Source organism: Heterodontus francisci, chromosome 4 (genome assembly GCF_036365525.1).
Source record: "Heterodontus francisci isolate sHetFra1 chromosome 4, sHetFra1.hap1, whole genome shotgun sequence".
Classification (NCBI taxonomy): domain Eukaryota; kingdom Metazoa; phylum Chordata; class Chondrichthyes; order Heterodontiformes; family Heterodontidae; genus Heterodontus; species Heterodontus francisci.
The window spans coordinates 174258521-174284882 of NC_090374.1; the positions used below are offsets into that span (position 1 = coordinate 174258521).

General features: G+C 45.3%; 1 protein-coding gene across 2 annotated transcripts in view; it reads left to right on the forward strand.

The window, feature by feature from the left end:
- Nucleotides 1-5464: 5464 nt before the first annotated feature.
- Nucleotides 5465-26362, forward strand: part of smc5 (structural maintenance of chromosomes 5) — a 111591-nt gene continuing 90693 nt past the window's right edge. The window contains exon 1 of one of the 2 annotated variants that reach the window (XM_068030585.1): nt 5465-5662. In XM_068030585.1, the coding sequence (XP_067886686.1) occupies nt 5481-5662 (182 nt within the window). In that variant the 5' untranslated portion in view covers nt 5465-5480. Of the gene's footprint in view, nt 5663-10853; nt 10908-26362 lie in introns of those variants that run through there. The other variant, XM_068030586.1, reaches the window with a different exon arrangement.

Consider the following 26362-nt stretch of genomic DNA (forward strand, 5'->3'; position numbering starts at 1 on the left):
ACTTTTGATGTGCAGTCAGTGTTGTATTGTAGGAAGTGCGGCAGTCAAATTGCACACAGCAAGATCCCACAAACAGCAGTGGGGTCTCAAACCCACAATCTTCTGACTCAGAGAAGAACATAAGAAATAGGAGAAATAGAAATAGTGGCCTAGCAAGCCACTCAATTGTACCTAACCGCTACGAAGTCAATAAAAAGGAATGAAACCAGATGGACCACCCGGCATTGACCTAGGCACCGGAAACGACAACGGCAAACCCAGCCCTGTCGACCCAGCAAAGTCCTCCTCACTAACATCCGGAGGCTTGTGCCAAAGTTGGGAGAGCTGTCCCACAGACTAGTCAAGCAACAGCCTGACATAGTCATACTCACAGAATCATACCTGACAGACAATGTCCCAGACTCTGCCATCACCATCCCCGGGTATGTCCTGTCCCACCGGCAGGACAGACCCAGCAGAGGTGGCGGCACAGTGGTATACGCTAGGGAGGGAGTTGCCCTGGGAGTCCTCAACATTGACTATGGACCCAATGAGGTCTCATGGCATCAGGTCAAACATGGGCAAAGAAACCTCCTGCTGATTACCACCTTCCCTCAGCTGATGAGTCAGTACTCCTCCATGTTAAACAGCACTTGGAGGAAGCACTGAGGGTGGCAAGGGCGCAGAATCTACTCTGGGTGGGGGACTTCAATGTCCATCACCAAGCGTGGCTTGGTAGCACCACTACTGACCGATCTGGCCGAGTCCTAAAGGACATATTTGCTAGACTGGGTATGCGGCAGGTGGTGAGGGAACCAACAAGAGGGGAAAACATACTTGACCGCGTCCTCACCAAACTGCCTGCCGCAGATGCATCTGTCCATGACAGTATTGGTAGGAGTGACCACCGCACAGTCCTCGTGGAGACGAAGTCCCGCCTTCACATTGAGGATACCCTCCATCGTGTTGTGTGGCACTACCACCTTGCTAAATCGGATAGATTTCGAACAGATCTAGCAATGCAAAACTTGGCATCCATGAGGCGCAGCAGCAGAATTGTAATCAACCACAATCTGTGACCTCATGGCCCGGCATATCCCCCACCCTACCATTACCGTCAAGCCAGGAGACCAACCCTGGTTCAATGAAGAGTGCAGGAGAGCATGCCAGGAGCAGCACCAGGTATACCTGGAAATGAGGTGTCAACCTGGTGAAGCTACAACACTAGATCATCTGCGTGACAAACTGCGTAAGCAGCATGCGATAGACAGAGCTAAGCGATCCCATAACCAACGGATCAGATCTAAACTCTGCAGTCCTGCCACATCCAGTCGTGAATGGCGGTGGACAATTAAACAACTAACTGGAGGAGGTGGTTCCACAAATATCCCCATCCTCAATGATGGGGGAGCCCAGCACATCAGTGCGAAAGATAAGGCTGAAGCATTTGCAACAATCTTCAGCCAGAAGGGCCGAGTTGATGATCCATCTCGGCCTCCTCCTGAAGTCCCCAGCATCACAGATGCCAGACTTCAGCCAATTCGATTCACTCTGCGTGATATCAAGAAATGACTGAAGGGACTGGATACTGCAAAGGCTATGGGCCCTGACAATATTCCAGCAATAGTACTGAAGATCTGTGCTCCAGAACCTGCCGCGCCCCTAGCCAAGCTGTTCCAGTACAGCTACAACACTGGCATCTTCCCTGCAATGTGGAAAATTGCCCAGGTACACAAAAAGCAGGACAAGTCCAACCCGGCCAATTACCGCCCCATCAGTCTAGTTTCAATCATCAGTAAAGTGATGGAAGGTGTCATCAACAGTGCCATCAAGCAGCACTTGCTTAGCAATAACCTGCTCAGAGATGCTCAGTTTGGGTTCCGCCAGGGCCACTCAGCCCCTGACCTCGTTAAAGACTTGGTTCTAAATGGACAAAAGAGCTGAACTCAAGAGGTGAGGTGAGAGTGACTGCCCTTGACATCAAGGCAGCATTTGACCAAGTATGGCATCAAGGGGCCCTCGCAAAACTGAGGTCAATGGGAATCAGGGGGCTCCGCTGGTTGGAGTCAATGCTAGCGCAAAGGAAGATGGTTGCGGTTGTTGGAGGTCAATCATCTGAGCTCCAGGACATCACTGCAGGAGTTCCTCAGGGTGGTGTCCTAGGCCCAACCAACTTCAGCTGCTTCATCAATGACCTTCCTTCAATCATAAGGTCAGAAGTGGGGATGTTCGCTGATGATTGCACAACGTTCAGCACCATTTGTGACTCCTCAGATACGGAAGCAGTCCGTGTAGAAATGCAGCAAGATTTGGACAATATTCAGGCTTGGGCTGAGAAGTGGCAAGTAACATTCGTGCCACACAAGTGCCAGGCTATGACCATCTCCAACAAGAGAGAATCTAACCATCTCCCCTTGACATTCAATGGCATTACCATCACTGAATCCCCCACTATCAACATCCTAGTGGCTACCATTGACCAGAAACTGAACTGGAGTAGCTATATAAATACCGTGCCTACAAGAGCAGGTCAGACGCTAGGAATCCTGCGGTGAGTAACTCGCCTCCTGACTCTCCAAAGCCTATCCACCATCTACAAGGCACAAGTCAGGAGTGTGATGGAATATTCTCCACTTGCCTGGATGGGTGCAGCTCCAACAACACTCAAGAAGCTCGACACCATCCAGGACAAAGCAGCCCGCTTGATTGGCATCCCAGCTACAAACATTGACTCCCTCCACCACCGACGCACAGTGGCAGCAGTGTGTACCATCTACAAGATGCACTGCAGCAATGCACCAAGGCTCCTTAGACAGCACCTTCCAAACCCGCGACCTCTACCAACTAGAGGGACAAGGGTAGCAAATGCATGGGAACACCACCAGCTGCAAGTTCCCCTCCAAGTCACACACCATCCTGACTTGGAACTATATCACCGTTCCTTCACTGTCGCTGGGTCAAAATCCTGGCACTCCCTTCCTAACAGCACTGTGGGTGTACCTACCTTACATGGACTGCTGTGGTTCAAGAAGGCAGCTCACCACCATCTTCTCAAGGGCAATTAGGGATGGGCAACAAATGCTGGCCTGGCCAGCGCCGCCCACAACCCATGAATCAATAAAAAAAAGGAGTAGGTATGGGCCACATGACCCCTTGAGCCTGCTTCGCCATTTATTAAGATCATGGCTGATCTTCTGCACCAACTCCACTTTCCCTCCCAATCTCCATATCCCTTGACTGAATGATTAAGCACCTGCAACCCTCTGGGGTAGAGAATCCCAAAGATTCACAGATCTCTGAGTGAAGAAATTTATCATCTTAGTGTGTAATGGCTGACCCTTTATCCTGGGACTGGGACCCCTAGTTCCAGACTCCAGATAGTGAAATAAAAACAAGAAATGCTGGAAATACTCAGCAGGTCTGGCAGCATCTGTGGACAGAGAAGCAGAGTTAACATTTCAGGTCAGTGACCCTTCTTCAGAACTTCTCCAGATAGTGAATGCTGTCCCAACTTGATCCCTCACCTTATAGAAGATTTTGATCGAGGTATTCAAAATCTTAAGGAGTCTAAGTCAGAGTGAATTGAGAGAAACTGTCCCCATTGGCAGAAGGGTCGAGAACATGAGGACATTGATTTGTAGTGAACGGCAAGGGAACCAAAGGAAATGTGTGGAAAAAGCTTTTTGTGCAGTGAGTGGTTAGGATCGGGAATGCACTGCCTGTGAGTGTGGTGGAGGCAGATTCAGTTATGCTTTCAAAAGGGAATTAGAATAAGCACTTGAAGGGGAAAAAAAATTGCAGGGTTACGGGAAAGAGCAGGGTAGTGGGATGTTTCATTGCTCATGCAGAGAGCCAGTATGAGCTTGATGGGCTGAATGACCTCCTTCTGTGCAGTAACCATTCTATATAAAATGCAAAGTGGTTTAATAAATATTTTGGCTGCCAAGCCAAGGTTTTTATATATAGATATAGAGAGAGCCATGTATTTATGCATCTATTACAAAAGGATCTCTCTGCACGAAAGCCACACTGTGCCTCAGGGTAGACGCGCTCGGCCAGCTTCTGGAGCCTGTTTAGAGCGACTCGAGCAAAGACTTTCCCCACTATGCTGAGCAGGGAGATTCCACGGTAGTTGTTGCAGTCACCGCAGTCACCTTTGTTTTTATAGAGGGTGATGATATTGGCATCGCGCATGTCCTGAGGTACTGCTCCCTCGTCCCAGCACAGGCATAGCAGTTCATGTAGTGCTGAGAGTATAGCAGGCTTGGCACTGTCGATTATTTCAGGGGTAATGCTGTCCTTTCCAGGGGCTTTTCCGCTGGCTAGAGAATCAATGGCATCACTGAGTTCCGATTTTGTTGGCTGTATGTCCAGCTCATCCATGACTGGTAGAGGCTGGGCTGCATTGAGGGCAGTCTCAGTGACAACATTCTCCCTGGAGTACAGTTCTAGGTAGTGCTCAACCCAGCGGTCCATTTGTTTGCATTGGTCAGTGATTATGTCCCCTGATTTAGATTTGAGGGGGGCGATCTTCTTGATGGTCCACTGCTATGTCCAGACTGGCCAAGAGAGTGTGGGAAAATGGCGCACTGACACGGAACACAAAAGTCCGAGTGTATCAAGCCTGTGTCCTCAGTACCTTGCTCTATGGCAGCGAGGCCTGGACAACGTATGTCAGCCAAGAGCGACGTCTCAATTCATTCCATCTTCGCTGCCTCCGGAGAATACTTGGCATCAGGTGGCAGGACCGTATCTCCAACACAGAAGTCCTCAAGGCGGCAAACATCCCCAGCTTATACACACTACTGAGTCAGCGGCGCTTGTACGGCTTGGCCATGTGAGCCGCATGGAAGATGGCAGGATCCCCAAAGACACATTGTACAGCGAGCTCGCCACTGGTATCAGACCCACCGGCCGTCCATGTCTCCGCTTTAAAGACGTCTGCAAACGCGACAATAAGTCCTGTGACATCGATCACAAGTCGTGGGAGTCAGTTGCCAGCGTTCGCCAGAGCTGGCGGGCAGCCATAAAGGCGGGGCTAAAGTGTGGCGAGTCGAAGAGACTTAGCAGTTGGCAGGAAAAAAGACAGAGGCGCAAGGGGAGAGCCAACTGTGTAACAGCCCTGACAATCAAATTTTTCTGCATCACCTGTGGAAGAGCCTGTCACTCTAGAATTGGCCTTTACAGTCACTCCAGGCGCTGCTTCACACACCACTGACCACCTCCAGACACTTACACATTGTCTCTCGAGATAAGGAGGCTAAAGACTTGCTCAGACTCTGCTCCGCTAATGGTCAGATGATCAGGTTATGCGCGCGCAGAGCCTGCTTCACGTTGTGACGTAAACGCGCGGTAGCCAAGCTTATCTGGAGGAAGAGGCGTGGCTTGTCGACGCGCGCGCCCGACCCGGCGCCGCGCACGCACACACGCTCTGGCGCCCTGTGGTTGGAGAAAGTGGCAGCGCCGCCGACGTGATGACGCAACGCCACATCTCCTGCGCGATGCTTGCGCGGGAAAGGAACTTGGCAACCGTCAAGATGGCGGCGTCGGGGAAGCGTAAACAGTCCGATCAGCGGGAAGCAAGCGGGAAAAGAGGTTCGAGTGGCCGCCAGGCCCCGCAGGAGAGTGTCGGGAACCAGTACGTGGAGGGAGCCATCGTGAGGGTCAAGATGGATAATTTCCTGTAAGCGAACGCGGCATTTGTGAGTGGGAGGGTCGCGTTCTCTGGACCTGGTGCTTGGACGCCGGCTTCAGTTTGCCTTCTTTGAAGGACGATGGCTTCTCTGATCAGGCCGCATCCCCAGTGTCGGTGCGAGCGACAAGCTGCTGGTTGTTGACCGAAGCCCCGGGGGCCTTCTATTTTTAACAGAGTGAAACCTCCCGATTGTCCTCCTGGGTGAGGGGAGCCCATCGTATTATAAAAGACGGATAACCTGCCCGCTGTTTATCTAGTCAGTATTGTAGGTTACTGTTAAATAGGAATACAGGTAGTTGCTGCTGCTGAGTGGGAAGAATCTCAGCCCCAGTGTGTACTTCAATATTATAAAAGCAAAATACTGCGGATGCTGGAAATCTGAAACAAAAACAAGAAATGCTGGATTCACTCAGCAGGTCTGGCAGCATCTGTGGAAAGAGAAGCAGAGTTAACGTTTCGGGTCACTGACCCTTCTTCGGAACTGACAGATATTAGAAAAGTCACAGATTATAAACAAGTGAGGTGGGGGTTGGGCAAGAGATAACAAAGGAGAAGGTGCAGATTGGACCGGGCCACATAGCTGACCAAAAGGTCACGGAGCAAAGGCAAACAATATGTTAATGGTGTGTTGAAAGACAAAGCATTAGTACAGATTAGGTGTGAATATACTGAATATTGAACATCAGCAAGTGCAAACCTGAAGAAGAACAACCTGAAAAAAAACAGTGGGTAAGCAAACTGAACAAACTAAGATGAAATGAAATAAATGCAAAAAAAGATTGTAAAAAATGTAAAAAGGAATGCAAAAAAAAGGAAGAAAAAATAACTAAAAATGAAAGTAAAGTGGGGGGCTGTCATGCGCTGAAATTATTGAACTCAATGTTCAGTCCGGCAGGCTGTAGTGTGCCTAATCGGTAGATGAGATGCTGTTCCTCGAGCTTGCGTTGATGTTCACTGGAACACTGCAGCAATCCCAGGACAGAGATGTGAGCATGAGAGCAGGGGGGAGTGTTGAAATGGCAAGCAACCGGAAGCTCAGGGTCCTGCTTGCGGACTGAGCGGAGATGTTCCGCAAAGCGGTCACCCAGTCTGCGCTTGGTCTCCCCAATGTAGAGGAGACCACACTGTGAGCAGCGAATACAGTATACTACATTGAAAGAAGTACAAGTAAATCGCTGCTTCACCTGAAAGGAGTGTTTGGGGCCTGGGATAGTGAGGAGAGAGGAGGTAAATGGGCAGGTATTACACCTCCTGCGATTGCAAGGGAAGGTGCCCTGGGACGGGGACGAGGTGGTGGGGGTAATGGAGGAGTGGACCAGGGTGTCGCGGAGGGAACGATCCCTTCGGAATGCTGACAGGGGAAGGGAGGGGAAGATGCGACTGGTAGTGGCATCACGCTGGAGGTGGCGAAAATGGCGGAGGATGATCCTTTGGATATGGAGGCTGGTGGGATGAAAAGTGAGGACAAGGGGAACCGTGTCACGGTTCTGGGAGGGAGGGGAAGGGGTGAGGGTAGAGGTGCGGGGAATGGGTCGGACACGGTTGAGGGCCCTGTCAACCACAGTGGGGGGAAATCGTCGGTTGAGGAAAAAGGAGGTCATATTAGAAGCACCGTCATGGAAGGTAGCATCATCAGAGCAGATGCGTCGGAGACGGAGAAACTGGGAGAATGGAATGGAGTCCTTACAGGAGGTAGGGTGTGAAGAAGTGTAGTCGAGGTAGCTGTGGGAGTCAGTGGGCTTATAATGGATATTGGTAGACAACCTATCCCCAGAGATGGAGACAGAGAAGTCGAGGAAGGGAAGTGTCAGAGATGGACCATGTAAAGGTGAGAGAAGGGTGGAAATTGGAAGCAAAGTTGATAAAGTTTTCTAGTTCGGGGCGGGAGCAAAAAACGGCACCGATACAGTCATCAATGTACCGGAAAAAGAGTTGGGGGAGGGGGCCTGAGTAGGACTGGAACAAAGAATGCTCGACATATCCCACAAAAAGACAGGCATAACTGGGACCCATGCGGGTACCCATAGCGACACCTTTTACTTGAAGGAAATGCATGGAGTTGAAGGAGAAGTTGTTCAATGTGAGAACAAGTTCAGCCAGGCGGAGGAGGGTGTTGGTGGCTGGGGACTGGTTGGGCCTCTGTTCCAGGAAGAAGCGGAGAGCCCTCAAACCATCCTGGTGGGGGATGGAGGTGTAGAGCGATTGGACGTCCATAGTGAAGAGGAGGCGGTTGGGACCAGGAAACTGGAAATTGTCAAAATGACGTAGGGCGTCAGAAGAGTCACGGATGTAGGTGGGAAGAGACTGGACCAGCGGAGAAAAGATAGAGTCTAGATAGGAAGAAATAAGTTCAGTTGGGCAGGAGCAGGCTGACACAATGGGTCTGCCGGGACAGTCCTGTTTGTGGATTTTGGGAAGGAGGTAGAAGCGGGCTGTCCGGGGTTGCGGGACTATGAGGTTGGAAGCTGTAGAGGGAAGATCGCCAGAGGAGATGAGGTCAGTGACAGTCCTTTGGACGGTGGCTTGATGTTCGGTGGTGGGGTCATGGTCCAGAGGGAGGTAGGAAGAGGTGTCTGTGAGTTGGCGTTGAGCTTCTGCAAGGTAGAGGTCGGTACGCCATACAACAACAGCACCACCCTTGTCTGCAGGTTTGATGACCATGTCGGGGTTAGACCTGAGAGAACGGAGTGCCTCAAGTTCAGAGGGGGACAGGTTAGAGTGAGTGAGGGGGGCAGAGAAATTGAGACGACCAATGTCTCGCCGACAGTTTTCAATGAAGAGATCAAGAGCGGGTAAGAGGCCAGGGGGAGGGGTCCAGGTAGAGGGAGAATGCTGGAGGCGGGTGAATGGGTCTGCTGGTCGGGGGGAGGACTCCTGGTCGAAGAAGTGAGCCCGGAGGCGACGGAAGAAGAGCTCAACGTCATGCCGAGCGCGAAATTCATTGAGGTGGGGGCGTAAGGGGATAAAACTGAGACCTTTGCTGAGTACAGAACGCTCAGCATCAGAGAGGGGGAGGTCAGAGGGTATAGTGAATACACGGCAAGGGGTCAGATCAGAAGGGGTGGGGTCAGAGGGAAGTGAAGCGGAAGGAGGATCTGGAGGGGCATGAGTCCCCATCAGCTGCTGGAGCTTGCGTTCCTTAACACCTGAAAGGAAGAAAAAAAGTTTTTTGTTAATGCGTCGGATGAGACGTAAGATGAGATGAAACTGCGGAGTAGAACAGATTTGAGATAAGGTGAGACGGTGCTGCTGGAGAGAGAGGTCCAGTGTGTGCATATGGCGGCGCATAGCATTGAGTGTGGATCTCAGGATGCGGCGAGAGTAGCAGTCCGAGGAACGTTGTATTTCTCGGAGATACCTGTGATCCTGGGTGGTTTCAAAGCATAACGGGTGAAACTGTAGTTGGAATCCACGTGGAATCAGTCGGAGCCGGAGACAGTCACTGAGGAAGGAGATGTGGCTGTGAAAACGAGTTTTGGTAGATACCTTATCAAACACCAGGAGGGAAATAGAAAGCAATGAAGGTGAACAAGGTAAAAGAGACAAACGAAAATCCCGTCTGAGAGAAGAGCAGAACTTCTTCAAGGTAGGCATTCCTGGAAGAGAAGTGGCAGTGAATTAAACACTAAAATAAAAGCAAAATACTGCGGATGCTGGAAATCTGAAACAAAAACACAGAGCCCTATACAGGACCTGGCTCAGCTATCGGATTACCCAGCCACAAGGCTGCCAGATGGTTTGTTTTAAAGTCAGATTAAACCTAAAGGGAATGTATTTCCTAACATCGCTTCCCGTTCCGCCTGCTGTCAAATAAGAGGCAAGACTAGACATTAACAAACACAGGTTTCAGAGGAGGGATTTCTTCACCCAGAGAGTGGTGAACCTGTGGAATTCTCTACCACAGAAAGCAGTTGAGGCCAAATCATTAAATATATTCAAGAAAGAGTTAGATATAGTTCTTCGGGCTGAAGGGATCAAGGGATACGGGGAGAAAGCGGGAACAAGGTACTGAGTTTGGATGATCAGCCATGATCGCATTGAATAGCGGTGCAGGCTCGAAGGGCCGAATGACCTATTGCTGCTCCTATTTTTCTATGTTTCTATTGGGTAAACAGAGGCTCCTCCACAAGCCAAATCTGTGGAGAGCGTCTCCTTCATTCTACTACAAAAGCCAAATATCGCGGATGCTAGAAATCTGAAATAAATACAGAAAATACTGGAAGCACTCAGTGGGTTAGGCTACATATATGAAGAGGGAAACAGTTAACGTTTCAGGTCGATGACATTGCAGTAGGACTGGCTAAAGTTGGAGATATAACCGGTTTTAAGCAAGTACGGGGGAGGGGAGAAAGGAACAAAAGGGAAGGTCTAATAGGATGGAAGGCAGGAGAGATTAAATGACCAAAGGGACGATGTGTAATGGGACAAGGAAAGAAACGAATGATGGGTCTAGAGGAGCTGGAAATGACAACGGCAGAGCCATTACCTGCACTGCTGTCCAAAAAACGGGAAAAGTGGTTAAGATCTGAAATGTTGAACTTGATGTTGCGTTGTGAATGCTGTAAAGCGCCTAATCAAAAGACATACTTTTTATGGCACTTCCTTTGGGCTTCAATAGAATAGTGTAGAAGGCCACGGTGGAGTGCGGCAGAGAATTAAAATGAAAGGCGAAGGAAAGCTCGGTCATGTTTGCGGACTGAATAGAGGTGTTCTGCAAAGCGTTGCCAATCTGTGTTTGGTCTCTACAATCATGAGCAGCGAATACAATATACTAAGTTGAAAGGAGTACAAGTAAATTGCTGTTACACCTGAAAAGAGTGTTTAGAGCCCTGGACAGTAGTGAGGAGGTAAAAGGGCAGGTGTTGCATAGAAAGTTGCCATGGGCTGGGGAGGGGGTGTTGGGGTGATCAAAGATTGGATCAGGATGTTGCAGAGGGACCAGTCCTTTCAGAATGCTCCTTCATTCAAACTTTGAACTCTTCCCAAGTTCTGAGTTTTCCTTTGTCTTTGACTCAGAACAGAAGTGATGTACAATATAGAAAAAAATGAATACTGGAAATCTGAAATAAAAACAAGAAGTGCAGGAAATACACAGCAGGTTTAATAGCATCTGAAAAGCTGGTTAATGTTTCAGGTTGAACTCTTTTCACAGGACTGTTCTGTGGAAGAGCCTGACTCAAACATTATACTGGTGGGTCTGCTGCCTGTTTCCTGCCTTCTTTGGCTTTCCACTGTAAGTATTTGCAGCTTAAAGTTGATTTTTGTTTGCAAATAGTTCTTTTTTCTATCAATATGATATCAGTTTGGTTTAGTGCTCTAGTTCTATCATTGAAGTTTAAGAAATAAGCTTATTGGAATCTTGTGTAATTTTTAAAAGAATAACTACTCACATAGAAAGACAGATTTATGGCACAGAATGAGGCTTTTTGACCCATCATGTCTGTTGGCCAAAAAAGAGCAATCCAGTCTAATCCCCTACCTTCCAGCTCTTGGTCCATAGCCCTGTAGGTTACAGCACTAGGGAGGCGCAGTGGTTAGCACCGCAGCCTCACAGCTCCAGCGACCCGGGTTCAATTCTGGGTACTGTCTGTGTGGAGTTTGCAAGTTCTCCCTGTGTCTGCGTGGGTTTCCTCCGGGTGCTCCGGTTTCCTCCCGCAGCCAAAAGGCTTGCAGGTTGATAGGTAAATTGGCCATTATAAATTGCCCCTAGTATAGGTAGATGGTAGGGAAATATAGGGACAGGGGACAGGTGAGGATGTGGTAGGAATATGGAATTAGTGTAGGATTAGTATAAATGGGTGGTTAATGGTCGGCACAGACTCGGTGGGTCGAAGGGCCTGTTTCAGTGCTGTATCTCTAAATTTAAAGCACTTCAAGTGCATATCCCAAATGTTTTTTAAATGTGACCAGGGTTTCTGCCTCTACCACCCTTTTAGGCAGTGAGTTCAAGACCCCACCACCCTCTGGGTGAAAAAAATTTGCTCGCCTCCCCTCTAATCCTTCTAGTAATGACTTGAAAACTGTGCCCCCTGGTTATTGACCTCTGTGCTAACAGAAATAGATGGAAATATGATGCACAATACCAGCATCCACCATGTGCTGTCAACACTTTAGGACATTACATGCATGAAGACCCTTGCTACTGTTTTGTAAAAAAAAAAGACTTGCGTTTCTGTCGTACCTTTCATGACCATAGAATATCCTAAAGCACTTTACAGCCAAAGAAGTACTTTTGTAGTGCATTCACTGTTGAGCCACATTTGTGATAATCAGAAAATCTGTATTTATAATGTAGGTTGAGGGATAAATATTGACCAGGACTCCAGGGATCACTCCCCTGCTCTTCAAACAGTGTTAGTTTTCGTGTACCCTAATGACACCTAGGTCAACCTCGGCTCTGCCTCTCTCGGTTCCTGCACTGTTGCTAAATTAACAGACTGCTTATCCAATATCCAGTACTAAATGAGCAGAAATTTCCTCCAATTAAACATTGGGAAGATTGAAGCCATTGTCTTCGATCCCCACTTTAAACTCTGTTCCCTAGCTAGTGACACCATCCCTCTCCCTAGCAACTGTCTGAGACTAAACCAGATTGTTCGCAACCTTGGTGCAATATTTAACACTATGATGAGCTTCTGACCACATATCTGCGCCATTGTTAAGACTGCCTATTTCTGCCTTTGTAACATTGCCTGACTTTGCCCTGCCTCAGCTGATCTGATGAAACCCTCATCCATGCCTTTGTTGCCTCTAGACTATCCCAATGCACTGCTGGCTGGTCTCCCACATTCTACCCTGTATAAACTTAAGCTCTGCTGCCTATGTCCTTAGCCACACCAAGTCTTGTCCACCCATCATCCTGTGCTCGCTGCTCTATGTTGGCTACTCGTCAAGCACCGCCTTGATCAGATCCCTCCATGTCCTCGCCCTCTCCCTATCTCTGAATCTCCTCCAGCCCAATAACTCTGAGACATCTGCGCTCATCTAATTCTGGCCTCTCAAGCATCATTGATTTTAATTGTGCCATCATTGTTGGCCGTGCCTTTAGCTGCCTAAGCTCTGGAATTCCCTACCTAAATCCTTTTTGTCTCGCTGCCTCTCTTTCCTCAAAACCTACCTCTGACCAAGCTTTTGCCCATCTGCCTTAATGTTATCCTGGGTGTCAAATTTTGCTTTATAACACTCCTGTGCAGCGTCTTGGGGCTTTTATTATATGAAAAGTGCTATGTAAATAAGTTATTGTTGTTGTGCCATGGGATCTTTTACGATCACCTGAGAGGGCAGATGGCTCTTTGGTTTAATGTCTCATCTGAAAGATGGCATCTCCACCAGTGCAGCACTCTCTCAGCACTGTACTGTGAATGTCAGCTTGGACTTTGCGTTCAGGTCTCTGAAGTGGGATCTGATCCCACAACATTCTGACAGAGGCGAGAGTGCTACCAACTGAACCATGGCCGACAGTTGACTTTGGGCTTTACTTCATCTGAATTCTGAGTTATAGCTCAGTGGCAATGTGCGATAGTTCCTGGTAAATCTCTAAATTTGGTTTAATCTGTAATTTAAAATCCTTTTGACGGTTTGTATTGTTAGTATTTTGGTAACTGGAGCAGGAGGTTGAAAGCAATGCGATCATTTAATAACATTATTATCTTGTGAATGCTCTAAATTCAGAAAGCTCTGTTTTAGATAACGTGTAAAAGGAGGAGGGCTCCGAATGAAAGAAAGAAAGATCTACAAAGTGCCTTTCATGACATCTGGTTGCGAACCACTTTGAAGCATCCTATCAGTGTTTCTAAGTGTTGTCAGCTGTTTGCCTACAGCAATGAGATAAATGACCAGATAATCTGTTTTGACTGGCATTGGTTGAGGGATAAATGTTGCGGAGAACTGGCTCTTATTTCCATGGTGCTGTTGGCTTTTTCTATGCCCATCTGAGTGAGCAGATGGGACCTTTGGTTTAACATCTCACCCAAAAGACAGCACCTCCAACAGTGGAGCGCTCCCTCAGTACTGCACTGGCATGTGAGCCTGGATTAAGTGCTCACGTCACTGTCGTGGGTCTTGAACCCATGACTTCTGACGAGCAAGAGTGCAACCACTGAGCCAAGGCTGATCCCATGACTATGGATCCTTCGAAGGTGACTGTGGAGCAGGGAGGAGAAGCTGTTGCTGGAGATGTGCTGCCTGGGTTGGAACAGGTTAGAGTGAAACCAAGCACTGAGCAAACTCAGAGAACTGGACTACAGAGGAAAATTGAAGGAAGTAGATGTTGTATCTGCACCATATTGTATAAAAGAACACTTTGTTGTTGTTTTCCATGCCTTACTATATGTTTCTGAGAGTGAAAGTAGGGCAGCTTCAAAACAGATGAGAATGGAAGAGAAACATAGTTCAGAGTATTGTTTTAAATACATATATAGAATTACATAGCATGTACAGTACAGAAACTGGCCATTCGGTCCAACTGGTCCACGCTCCACACAAGCCCTCCTCCCAACCCTCTTCCTCCGATCCCAGCAGCATATTTATCCTTCAATTCCTTTCTCCCTCATGTTTATTGAGCTTCGCTTTAAATGCATGTATGATATTTGCCTAAACTATTCCTTGTGGTTCCAAGTTCCACACTCTTAAATAAGAGTCAGTATATTAGGAAATTATTTTAAGAAAAGAACTTTAGGCCAAAGAAAATCCTAAATAAGACTGTGAAATTTGTGTTTTATGTATAATATGCAAGCCATGATATTCTCCTATAGCATACAGGAACATCCTAATATTTGCTGTCTTAGTTATGTTGATTGTATGAGTAGGTGAATTTAAAGAGAGTGTGTGTGTGTCGTTTTTCTCTTATGAAACTGTATATTACACAAAGACATAGAAGTTTCCAGATGGAAAAAGGCAGAGGTTCATCTAGATCATCTTCTACCCTTCAGGTAGTGACTTGATAACATTGTTGGTAAATTATGACAATCAATATCTGGTCTACACCAAGCACAGGCATGAACCAAGGAAAACCTTCAGCGGTGGAAAGTTTTGGGAAGCATTGGTCCTAAATAACCAGTTCAAGCACATTGCACTTACTATATGTCATGTTTCATTACTTGCATCATATCTGAAAGAATTATTTCCTGAAAGATAGCTATCTAATTTGCATTTTTATTTGCATTACTTGTGCCAAGGTGCAAGACGCAACTTCATGTAGCATGTATGTACCTGTTCCTGGGGTTTTAGAACTTGCTCTGGAGTTAACGAAAACATGCTGTGACTGAGCTTTTCTTTATTCCTTTGACTTAGCATTCATTTTTGTCTGATTATGATCATTATGATGTGCCTTGGGATTTTTCTATGCGAAAGGTGCTATATAACTGCATGCCCATTTTGGAAATAGAAAAAAACTAGCTTTATTTTTCTTCCTGCCTTTTCAAGTAAAACCTTCCACTTGTGTCTACTTAAAATAAATGAGGCACATTGGGAGTGTTTTACTTATAGGATATAATAGCCCAGAATTTGCAGTTGTAATAAGGGCAAAACTGTCAGCATTCGCCATCATTACTGTATAAAACTGACAACAGCTTCTGGTGTCCTCATCTGTGCAGTTAAACACGGAAATCCAGAAATTGCTGTCATTGATACCTTGCTCCCCTACAGGGTGTGCTCTTGGTGTCTTTTCAGATGCAGTCAACAGAAATCAGTGATTTGACATGAGCTTCAATTTTTATACACTATTCTCATTGTAAAAATAATTGAAAAGATTAAGCCTTGTTGAATGAGGTGTAACTGAGATTTTAAGTGACATAAGTAATGCTGAACAATCTCTTTGACCCTGAAAGTTAGAAGTATGGAGTGTCATTCCCTTCATTCCATGATAAAAATGGCATAAATTTTTAAAATAGTAAAAATTAATTGTTATTTTACTTTTTAATGTTTATTTATTATGCTTCATCTTCTACCTTTAATCCCATGTGTATGTCCTAATCTTTATTTTGCTCTCTGTAAAATGACTAAAAAGTGAATAATCTGTGCTTTTTACTTCCTGGTTTGCTGAGAATTCTGCAGTTTGTTTGGCTGATCAGCTTGCTTGATTGCTTCACTGTTCCTGGATGCCACAGATCCCCTAAAAATGGTGCTGGATTGAAATTTACATTGTGATAGAGGAAATCATGACCACAGAGCCTGCTAGACTTTTGTGGGCAGCTTCCTTCAAGGTCAGCTAAATGCCTTTGCCATGGACTGCAAAACCCAAGCCAGTAAATTGTTGGTTTGATAAATCACTTCTATAATTACTGCCTTAATAACATACTGTGGCTTATGTGTTCTCTGTTCTATCATTGCCTGGTTAAATCATGAAGTATAATACTACTTCTCTTCAAATCCCAGATGGACACAAGCTCGACACAGTCCAGGACAAAGCAGCCCACTTGATTGGCACCCCATCCACCACCTTTGACATTCTCTCCCTCCACCACCGACGCACAGTGGCAGCAGTGTGTACCATCTACAAGATGCATTGCAGCAACTCACAAAGGCTCCCTCGGCAGCATCTTCCAAACCCGCGACCTCTACCACCTAGAAGGACAAGGGCAGCCAACGCATGGGAAACACCACCACCTTCAAGATCCCCTCCAAGTCACACACCATCTTGACTTGGAACTATATCACTGTTGCTCCACTGTCGCTGGGTCAAAATCCTGGAACTCCCTTCGTAATAGCACTGTAGTTGTACCTACACCCCAAGGACTGCAGTGGTTCAAGAAGGCAGCTCACCGCCACCTTCTCGAGGGCAATTAGGGACGGGCAATAAATGCTGTCCTAGCCAGCAATGCCCAATTCCCCGAACGAATAATAGAAAAAAAATGTGATTTTGAGATTTAGTTGTATATCTGTGACAGGCAAGGAGAAAAAGACATAAGCAATTTTAAAGTTATTTGAATTATGTGGAATTATAATAGTTTGAAAAAGTGGTATATGTTGGGGTTCTTCTTTGGTTAATTCTATCGTTGTTCTGTGGAAACATGACATGCAGTCTGTCTAGAGGTGAAAGGTTAAACATATGCCTGGGAAATAAATAGTCTGGTACTGTGCAAAAGCATTAGTGAATGACATTTTGCTTGGACTGCGTCTCCTATTTACTGTGAAGTATTTTGTTTAAAGTAGCTACTAGTTTATACTTTTAAAAGGAAATTACGTCAGAGAGCCCTTTCAGTATACTCCATTGTGTAATATGACTTTCCTGTGAAGAAGTAAAAATTCCTTTGGGGGCTGTAATTAAATGGAGGATAATAAGATTCCAGGAAGGGAATGTAATTAGATTCAAATAGGAAAGTTCAGGGAACGTCAAATTGTGAGTATTGGCAGGCTATTTGACAATGGAGGGCATCACAACGAAGCATGTTCTCACCTTTTCAATTTTAAGAAGAGTCTCTGGAATATAGATAGGATCAAGTACCCTGTCTGATTTCTTCTTCAGTAGTGGAAACGCTGAAGGGACTAGATTTAAATGTGAAATTATCAAGTAGTTCTTCAGTTTTCAGGGGAGTTGTTAAACTTGAATGCTCCATGTCATTGATGTTTACAGTTTAGTGTTAAATAATTGAGATGTCACCAGTACAGATTTACTGAAAAATATCCTGTATTCGACTCGACTGACATCGACTTTGTGACAATGTCAAATAGGCAGCTCAGTGTGCAAAGGCCCACTCCTGTAGCTGCAATTCCAGCATTTTATTGAGCTATGCCTGGTCTAGGATTGCTTGAAATCTAAAATGGGCTCATGAATGGGAAGTGGTCAATTTCTTAGTACTGAGATCTCATGCCAAAGCACAAATCTTTTGCCAGGGGTCTCTCAAAGTTTGCCGTTGGGTCCCACTTACAACTAAATGTGTAAAGCTGAAGTCCCAAATTTAGGATGGTTTCATAATGGTGTCTGGGCTTTTGTGCCATTGAGAGTGGCATCCGGCATTTTTTTTTTTTAAACCAGCCTTAATGGATCTGGTAGATTTATGTTCTCAGTTTTGAGAACCAGTGCCTCAAACACCCTACCGACATCAATGTCAATGCATCTGTGGGAGTTGTGGTTTCTCAGCATCACTCCAATCAAGGCCCAGTGATGATGTCAGCTAAGGTAAATGGGAGAGGGATGTATGGATCATGGAATGGTTCAGCACAGAAGGAGGGTATCATGCTTGTGCCACCTCTTTTGAAAGAGCTTTCCAATTCGTCCCCATTCTTCATAGCCCAGCAAATTTATCCCCTTCAAGTATGTCCAATTTTCTTTTAAAACTTCTTATTGAATTTGCTTCCACCACCCTTTCAGTCAAAGCATTTCCAAGTTTTGTGTCATCTGCAATCTTGGAAATTTTGCCATATAAATGTTTTTTCCTTTCGAAGGGCCATTCCACTAGATCTCCTTGAGTTAACCATCCTGGCTTTGGCTCATTGGTAGCACTCTCTTCTCTGAGGCAGCAGGTTGTGAGTTCAAGTTCCACTCCAGGCAATAGGATGAGATGTTAAAAGATTCCCGGGCAAGTAGTTTTGCTTCTGTTAGCTACATCTCTAAGTCTGAACAATTTCTGAGACAATTCATACAAGTAAGCTTTTGTAGATGTTTTGCATAGCCTTTTTATAGAAACCCTTGAGTGGGAGAACCGGTCTGTTGTTACTGGAATACAGTAGTTGAAATACTTTTTTAGAAGAGAAGGCTGAGGGTGTCACCTGATGGAAGCCTTCAAGATTATGAAAGGGTTTGACAGGGTAGACGTAGAGATGCTTCCACTTGTGGGGGAGACAAAAAATAGGGGCTATAAATATAAGATAGTCACTAATAAATCCAGTAAGGAATTCAGTCAGGAGAAACTTCTTTACCCAGAGAGTAGTGCAAATGTGGAACTCGCTACCATGTGGAGTAGTTGAGGTAAATGCTATAGATGCATTTAAGGGGAAGCTAGATAAGTATTCTACAATTCTATTTATTTTTCTGTGAAAATATAGTGCAGTAATTTCCTTCATTATCCATCTTGATTTCTATGTAATCATCCTGGCCAGTTTAAAAATAGGATCATCAAAAACCCAGTGTTCCCGAGAAACATAGTAGCAGGTAAAGAGGATAATAAACTGGGATCTTGTTCTTTTCTAATTTTACTAATGTCTATTAGAAAGAAATTGACTTTTTTTAACTCCTCATGGGATGTGAGAGTTTCTGGCAAGGCCAGCATTTATTGTCCATTCCTAATTGCCTTTGAGAAGGTGGTGATGAGCTGCTTTCTTGAACTGCTGCAATCCATGTGGTGTAGGTGTACCCACATGCTGTCAGGAAAGGAGTTCCAGGTTTTTGACCCTGTGACAGTGTGAAGGAACAGCAACGTAGTTCCAAGTCATGATGGTGTGTGACTTGGAAGGGAACTTGCAGGTGCTGATGTTCCCATGCGCTTGCTGCCCTTGTCCTTCTAGATGGTGAAGGTTGCTGGTTTGGAAGGTACTATCAAAGGAGCCTTGATGAGTTAGTGCAGAGCATCTTTTCGGTGATACACACTGCTGCAACAGTGCTCTGGTGGAGGAGGGAGTGAATGTTTAAGGTGGTGGGCAGGGTGCTGATCAAGCGGACTGCTTTGTCTTGCGTGGTGTTGGAGCTGCACTCATCAAGCCAAAAAGGGAATATTCCAATGCACTTCTGGCTTCTAGGTGGTGAATAGGCTTTGGGGAGTGAGGTGGTGGGTTACTCGCTGCAGAATTCCCAGCCTCTGACCTGCTTTCCTAGCCACAATATTTATTTGGCTAGTCCAGTTATGTTTCTGGTCAATGGTAACCCCCAGACTGTTGATGTGTGGGGATTCAGCGATGGTAATACCATTGAATATGATGGGGAGATGGTTAGATTTTCTCTTTTTGGAGGTGGTCATTGCCTGGCACTTGTGAATGTTACTTGCCACTTAACAGCCCTGAATGTTGTCCAGGTCTTGCTGCAAGTGGGCACGAACTGCTTCATTATCTGAGGATTACCAGTGGAGCTGAACACTGTGATCATCAGCGAACATCCCCACTTCTAATTTTATGTTGGAGGGAAGGTCATTGCTGAAGATGGTTAGGCCTAGGGCGCTGCACTGAGGAACTCCAACAGCAATGTCCTGGGTCTGAGATGATTGGCCTACAACAACCACAGCCATCCTCCTCTGTGCTTGGTATGATGCCAACCAGTGGAGAGTTTTCCCTCTGATTCCCGTTGACCAGTTTTGGTAGGGCTGCTTGATGCCACATTTGGTCAAATACGGCCTTGATGTCAAGGACAGCTACTCTCGCCTCACCTCTGCAGTTCAGCTCTTTTGTCCATGTTTGGACCAATGCTGTAATGAGGTCTGGAGCTGAGTGGTCCTGGAGGAACCCAGGCTGAGCATTGGTGAACACGTGACTGATGTCAGTGCCACTTGTTAACAATGTTGGCGACCCCTTCCGTCATTTTGCTGATGGTTGAGACTAGACTGATGGAGCAGTAATTGATCAGATTGGATTTGTCCTGGGCATACCCGGGCAACATTTTGCTTTGTCATGTAAATGCCTGTGTTGTAGCTGTACTGGAACAGCTTGGCCAGAGATGTGGCTGATTCTGGAGCAGGAATCTTGAGCACCGCAATCGGAATGTTGTTAGGTCCCATAGCCTTTGCTGTATCTTTCAACAACAGCAACAAAAACAGCTTGCATTTATGTAGCACCTTTAATAGAATGTCCCAAGCTGTTTCACAGTGTTATCAGACAAATTAACTGTCACATCCTCAGGACGTCTGAGTGGTTCAGAGGCAATTAATTACATATAAAGTGCAGTTTGCACTGAAAGGTTTTATTTTAAGCACAAGTGTTATGTTAATATTTCTCATAGCTTTACATAGGGTGGCTGTCATCTCTAGTGCTTGGTTTATTCGCATTTGCTGTCTGTCAAACCGTGTCATGTGCTGCATTTGCAAATTGACTGCTGTATTTGCCTTGATAACAGCTGTGACTGCATTTCAGAAATAATTCATTGGATGTGATGAGGAGGTGTGCGAGTGCTAAATGTTTCTTTTAACTTTATAGAGTGCAACTTACATTTGGTTCATTTGTCATCAGTAAGACATCCGAACACACATGACCCAACCATCAGAGAACCAATAACAGTGCAGATCCAAGATTTATCTGCCATTGAATTAATGCAACCTGTTCTGGGCCATTAAATAGACTGAATTCAATGTGTTGGCATAATAACTTGATTGTAACGATGCACAAAACTTGCTCTGCAGTAGGTTCTTGGGCTCTTCTGCCATGTTACCTGAATTTTTACCTGGTGTCCAACAAACATAGGGAACTGGTGCAAGATGCTAACATAAATGTGGAATAGATGCAAATAGCGGTCATTTTAGCATTGCATAACTTATTCTAATGTCGGTTTAAAGACTGGTTCTGTGCTTTATTGAAGGTCTGAATACTTTAATTGTAACAAGTGAATTTCTGTATTGTGACCTTGCAGGTTATGAGAATCAGCTCCTTGATTTAGGCCTGCAGGTCAATTAAATTGAGGAACATTTTTCTTTTTTAAAAAAAACATGCTATAAATATACACTGATGAATTGGAAACATTAACTTCCGGTGAGTGTGAGAACTGTTAATTTCCATTGTACTGTTGATTGACAATGTATTTTAATAAATCATAGTGACAAAGGAAATGATGGACAGGTAATCTGATCAGATTTGAATAAATTATGCAAAGTCAGTAAGCCAGTCCACTTATGAAATTGTATTCCCTATTTGTATTTTGAAGTGTTGTAAAAAGAATTTCACATTGAAACCATGATTCCGTCTGGACTTTTGTAAATTGAATATCTAAGGTAAGAAAGGTTTACAGTTTTTTTTTCATATATAGTAAGTAGTTTTTTTTTAGGGAGTTCTGTAGTAACGAGGACCAGGGAAGAAGGGCCCTAGAGTAATTGATATTATTTGATATTAAGATCTTCCAAAAGGTTTGATTTAAAGGGTTAAGTCATGGCAGGAGAGCTCAAAGCCGTGGTGTGCTCCTCGTGCTCCATGTCAGAAGCTGGGGACATTTCCTGTCCCCGGGACTGGCATGTGTACAGGAAGTGTCTCCTGCTGCAGCTCCTGGAAGCCTGGGTTTTGGAGCTGGAGCGGCAGCTGGGGACACTGTGGAGCAGTATCGTGGATAGCACGTATAGAGAGGTGGTCACACCGCAGGCTCAGACTCCACAGGCAGGAAGGGAATGGGTGACCACCAGGCAGAGCAGGAGCACTGGGCAGGCAGTTCAGGAATCTCCTGTGGCTGTTCCCCTGCAAAACAGATATACTGCTTTGGATACTTTTGGGGGGAATGGCCTCTCAGGGGAAAGCCGCAACAGGTCAATTCGTTGCACCACGGTTGGCTCTGCTGCACAGGGGAGTTGTAAAAAGTGTGGGAATGCAGTAGTTATAGGGGATTCAATTGTAAGGGGAATAGATAGGTGTTTCTGTAGCCGCAAAAGAGACTCCAGGATGGTATGTTGCCTCCCTGGTGCTAGGGTCAAGGATGTTTCAGAGCGGTTACAGGACATTCTGAAGGGGCAGGGTGAACAGCCAGTGGTCGTGGTACACATTGGTACAAACGACATAGGTAAAACAAAGGATGAGGTCCTAAAAGCAGAATATAGGGAGCTAGGAAGTAAGTTAAAAAGCAGGACCTCAAAGGTAGTGATCTCAGGATTACTACCAGTGCCACGAGCTAGTCAGAGTAGAAATAGCAGGATATATCGGATGATATAGTCGGGATTATGGAGACATGGCTGGAAGGTGACCAGGGATGGGAAATTAACATCCAGGGGTATTGAGGAAGGGCAGACAAAAAGCGGTGGAGTTGCATTGCTGGTTAAAGAGGAAATTAACGCAATAGTGAGGAAATGATTAGCTCTGACGATGTTCAATCTATGGGTAGACGTGAGAAACAGTAAGGGGCAAAAAACGTTAGTGGGGGTTGTATATAGATCCCCAAATTGTAGTGGTGATGTTGGAAATGGCATTTAACAGGAAGTTAGAGACGCATGCGATAAAGGAACATCTGTAATTATGGGTGACTTTAATCTGCATATAGATTGGACAAATCAAATTAGTCACAATACCGTAGAGGAGGAATTCTTGCAGTGTTTACAGGATGGTTTTCTGAACCAATATATTGAGGAACCAACTAGAGATCAAGCCATCCTAGATTGGGTATTGTGTAATGAGAGAGGAATAATTGACAATCTAGTGGTGCGAGACCCCTTGGGGATGAGCGACCATAATATGATAGAATTCTTCATCAAGTTGGAGAGTGGCGTAGTTTACTCTGAGACTAGGGTCCTAAATCTTAGTAAAGGAAACTACAAAGGTATGAGGCCTGAGTTGGCTATGACGGATTGGGAAACGTTACTTAAAGGGATGACGGTGGATAGGCAATGGCAAACATTTAAAGAGCGCATGGATGAACTGCAACAATTGTTTATCCCTGTCTGGCGCAAAAGTAACAAGGGGATGGTAGCCAAACCATAGCTTACAAGGGAAATTAGAGATAGCATTAGATTCAAGGAAGAGGCATATATATCTGCCAGAAAAAACAACAGACCTGAAGATTGGGAGCAGTTTAGAATTCAGCAACGGAGGACCAAGGGATTGATTAAGAAGGAGAAAACAGAGTACGAGAGCAAGCTTGCGGTGAACGTAAAAACTTGCTAAAGGTTTCTAGAGGTATGTGAAGAGAAAGAGATTGGTCAAGACAAATGTAGGTCCCTTATAATCAGAAACAGGGGAACTTATTATGGGGAACAAAGAAATGGCTGACTAACTAAATGCATACTTTGGTTCTGTCTTCACAAAGGAGGACACAAATATCATACCAGAAACATTGGGAACACGGGACTTAGTGAGAGAGAAGAAGTGAAGGAAATCAGTATTAGTAGAGAAATGGTGTTGGGGAAATTGATGCGATCAAAGGCTGATAAATCCCCAGGGCCTGATGGTATGCATCCCAGAGTACTTAAGGAAGTGGCTCTAGAAATAGTGGATGCATTGGTGGTCATCTTCCAAGATTCTATAGACTCTGGAACAGTGCCTACAGATTGGAGGGTAGCTAATGTAACCCCACTTTTTAAAAAGGGAGGTAGAGAGAAAGCAGGGTATTGTAGACCAGTCAGCCTGACGTCGGTAGTGGGCAAAATTCTAGAGTCCATTATCAAAGATTTTATAGCAGAGCACTTAGAGAACAGTGGTAGAATCAGGCAGAGTCAGCATGGATTTATGAAAGGGAAATCATGCTTGACAAATCTGCTAGAATTCTTCGAGGATGTAACTAGTAGAGTTGATGATGGGGAGCCAGTGGATGTGGTTTATTTGGACTTTCAGAAGGCTTTCGACAAAGTCCCACATAAGAGGTTAGCCTGTAAAATTAAAGCGCATGGGATTGGGGGGGGTAGTGTATTGCGATGGATAGAAAATTGGTTGGCGGACAGGAAACAAAGAGGAGGAATAAATGGGTCTTTTTCTGAATGGCAGGCAGTGACTAGTGGTGTACCACAGGGATTGTGCTAGGACCCCAGCTATTCACAATAGATATTAATGATTTAGATGAGGGAACTAAATGTAATATCTCCAAATTTGCAGATGATATAAAGCTGGGTGAGTTGTGAGGAGGATGCAGAAAGGCTTCAGGGTGATTTGGACAAGTTGAGTGAGTGGGCAAATGCATGGCAGATGCAGTATAATGCGGATAAATGTGAGGCTATCCGCTTTGGTAGCAAAAACAGCTAGGCAGATTATTATCTGAATGGCTATAAGCTAAGAGAGGGGAATATACAGCGAGACCTGGGTGTTCTCGTACACCAATCGCTGAAGGTAAGCATGCAGGTGCAACAGGCGGTAAAAAAGGCAAATGGTATGTTGGCCTTCATAGCAAGAGTATTCAGGTACAGGAGCAGGGATGTCTTGCAATTATACAGGGCCTTGGTGAGACAACGTCTGGAATACTGTGTGCAGTTTTGGTCTCCTTATCTGAGGAAGGATGTTCTTGCTATAGAGGGTGTGCAGCGAAGGTTTACCAGAGTGATTCCTGGTTGAGTCAGTTAGGATTCTATTCGCTGGAGTTCAGAAGAGTGAGGGGGCATCTCATAGAAACCTATAAAATTTTAACTGGACTTGACAGGGTAGATACAGGAAGGATGTTCCTGATTTGGGGGGGGGCGGTGGGTGGGGTGGCGGGGAGTCCAGAACCAGGGGTCATAGTCTACGGATACGGGGTAAACCTTTCAGGACTGAGATGAGGAGAAATTTCTTCACCCAGAGAGTGGTGAGCCTGTGGAATTCGCTACCACAGAAAGCAGTTGAGGTCAAAACATTGTATGTTTTCAAGGAGGAGTTAGATATAGCTCTTGGGTCTAAAGGGATCAAAGGGTATGGGGCGAAAGCGGGAACAGGTTACTGAGTTGGATGATCAGCCATAATCAGAATGAATGACGGAGCAGGCTCGAATGGCCTACTCCTATTTTCTATGTTTTGTCCTGTTCATAATAGCTGATGACATTGAAAATAATTTCATATTTTACATAATTTAAAAAAAACTCACTACTTTGCACCTATTTTTCTGAATAATGATCGTATTTTCTCACCTAATGCAAACTCAGTGCTGGAAATTGACCCCACACCCCATGCTAAATTGTGCAGTGGAAGATGGTGCGTTATTTATACTGTATGGACTAGGTCCAGTGGTGTGTAGATGGTCTGACCAGTGACAGCAGAATTTCTAGTGCTACCTTATGTTGAATCTTAATTTCTGATTCATTTTGAAATCATGGATAGTGAGGAGCAGAAATACCCTCTTGGGTATGTGGAAACACATTAACTGAGACATAATTAAATGATATAATAGGAAATAGTTAACCATAGAACCTTAGAAAAATTATGGCACAGAAGGAGGCCATTCAGCCCATCGTGTCATGCCGGCTGAAAAAACTAGCCGCCCAATTTAATCCCATCTTCCAGCGCCTGATCCATAGCCTTGCAGATTACAGCACTTCAGTTGCATGACCTTTTGAATGGGTTGAGGGTTTCTGCCTCCACCACTGTTTCTGGCAGTGAATTCCAGACACTCAGCACCATCTGTGCGAACAAATTTTTCCTGATGTCCCCTCTAATCCTTCTACCAATCACCTTAAATCTGTGCCTCTTGGTAATTGATCTCTCCGCTAGGGGAAACAGGTCCTTGCTGTCTACTCAATCTAGGCCCCACATAATTTTGTGCACCTCAATGAAGTCACCCTTCAGCCTCCTCTGTTCTAAGGCAAACAACTATAGCCTATCCAATCTTTCCTCATAGCTGCAACTTTCAAGCCCTGGCAGCATTCTTGTAAATCTTGTTAAAACAGGTGGGTTGTAAGATATGCTGTCCATTGAAAAACTTAGTTTTCCAGGTATTCCATTGGTATGAGTTAAGGTGACCGGAAGTGAGTAAAGGGCTGCAAGTGCAATTTCAGATTTTGATATTAAACTATGCAAGCTTTATTCTTGTGCTTTACAACAACATTGGGACTTCTTGGAATGTTTCCTCATGTCTTTCATTCTGCTAGACTTTGATCATCTTCATACTTCTATAAAATCAGCCTCTTCATCAGATCCTTTACCAGGCGAAAAAGAAAAAAACGAGAGTGCCTGCTTCCTAAC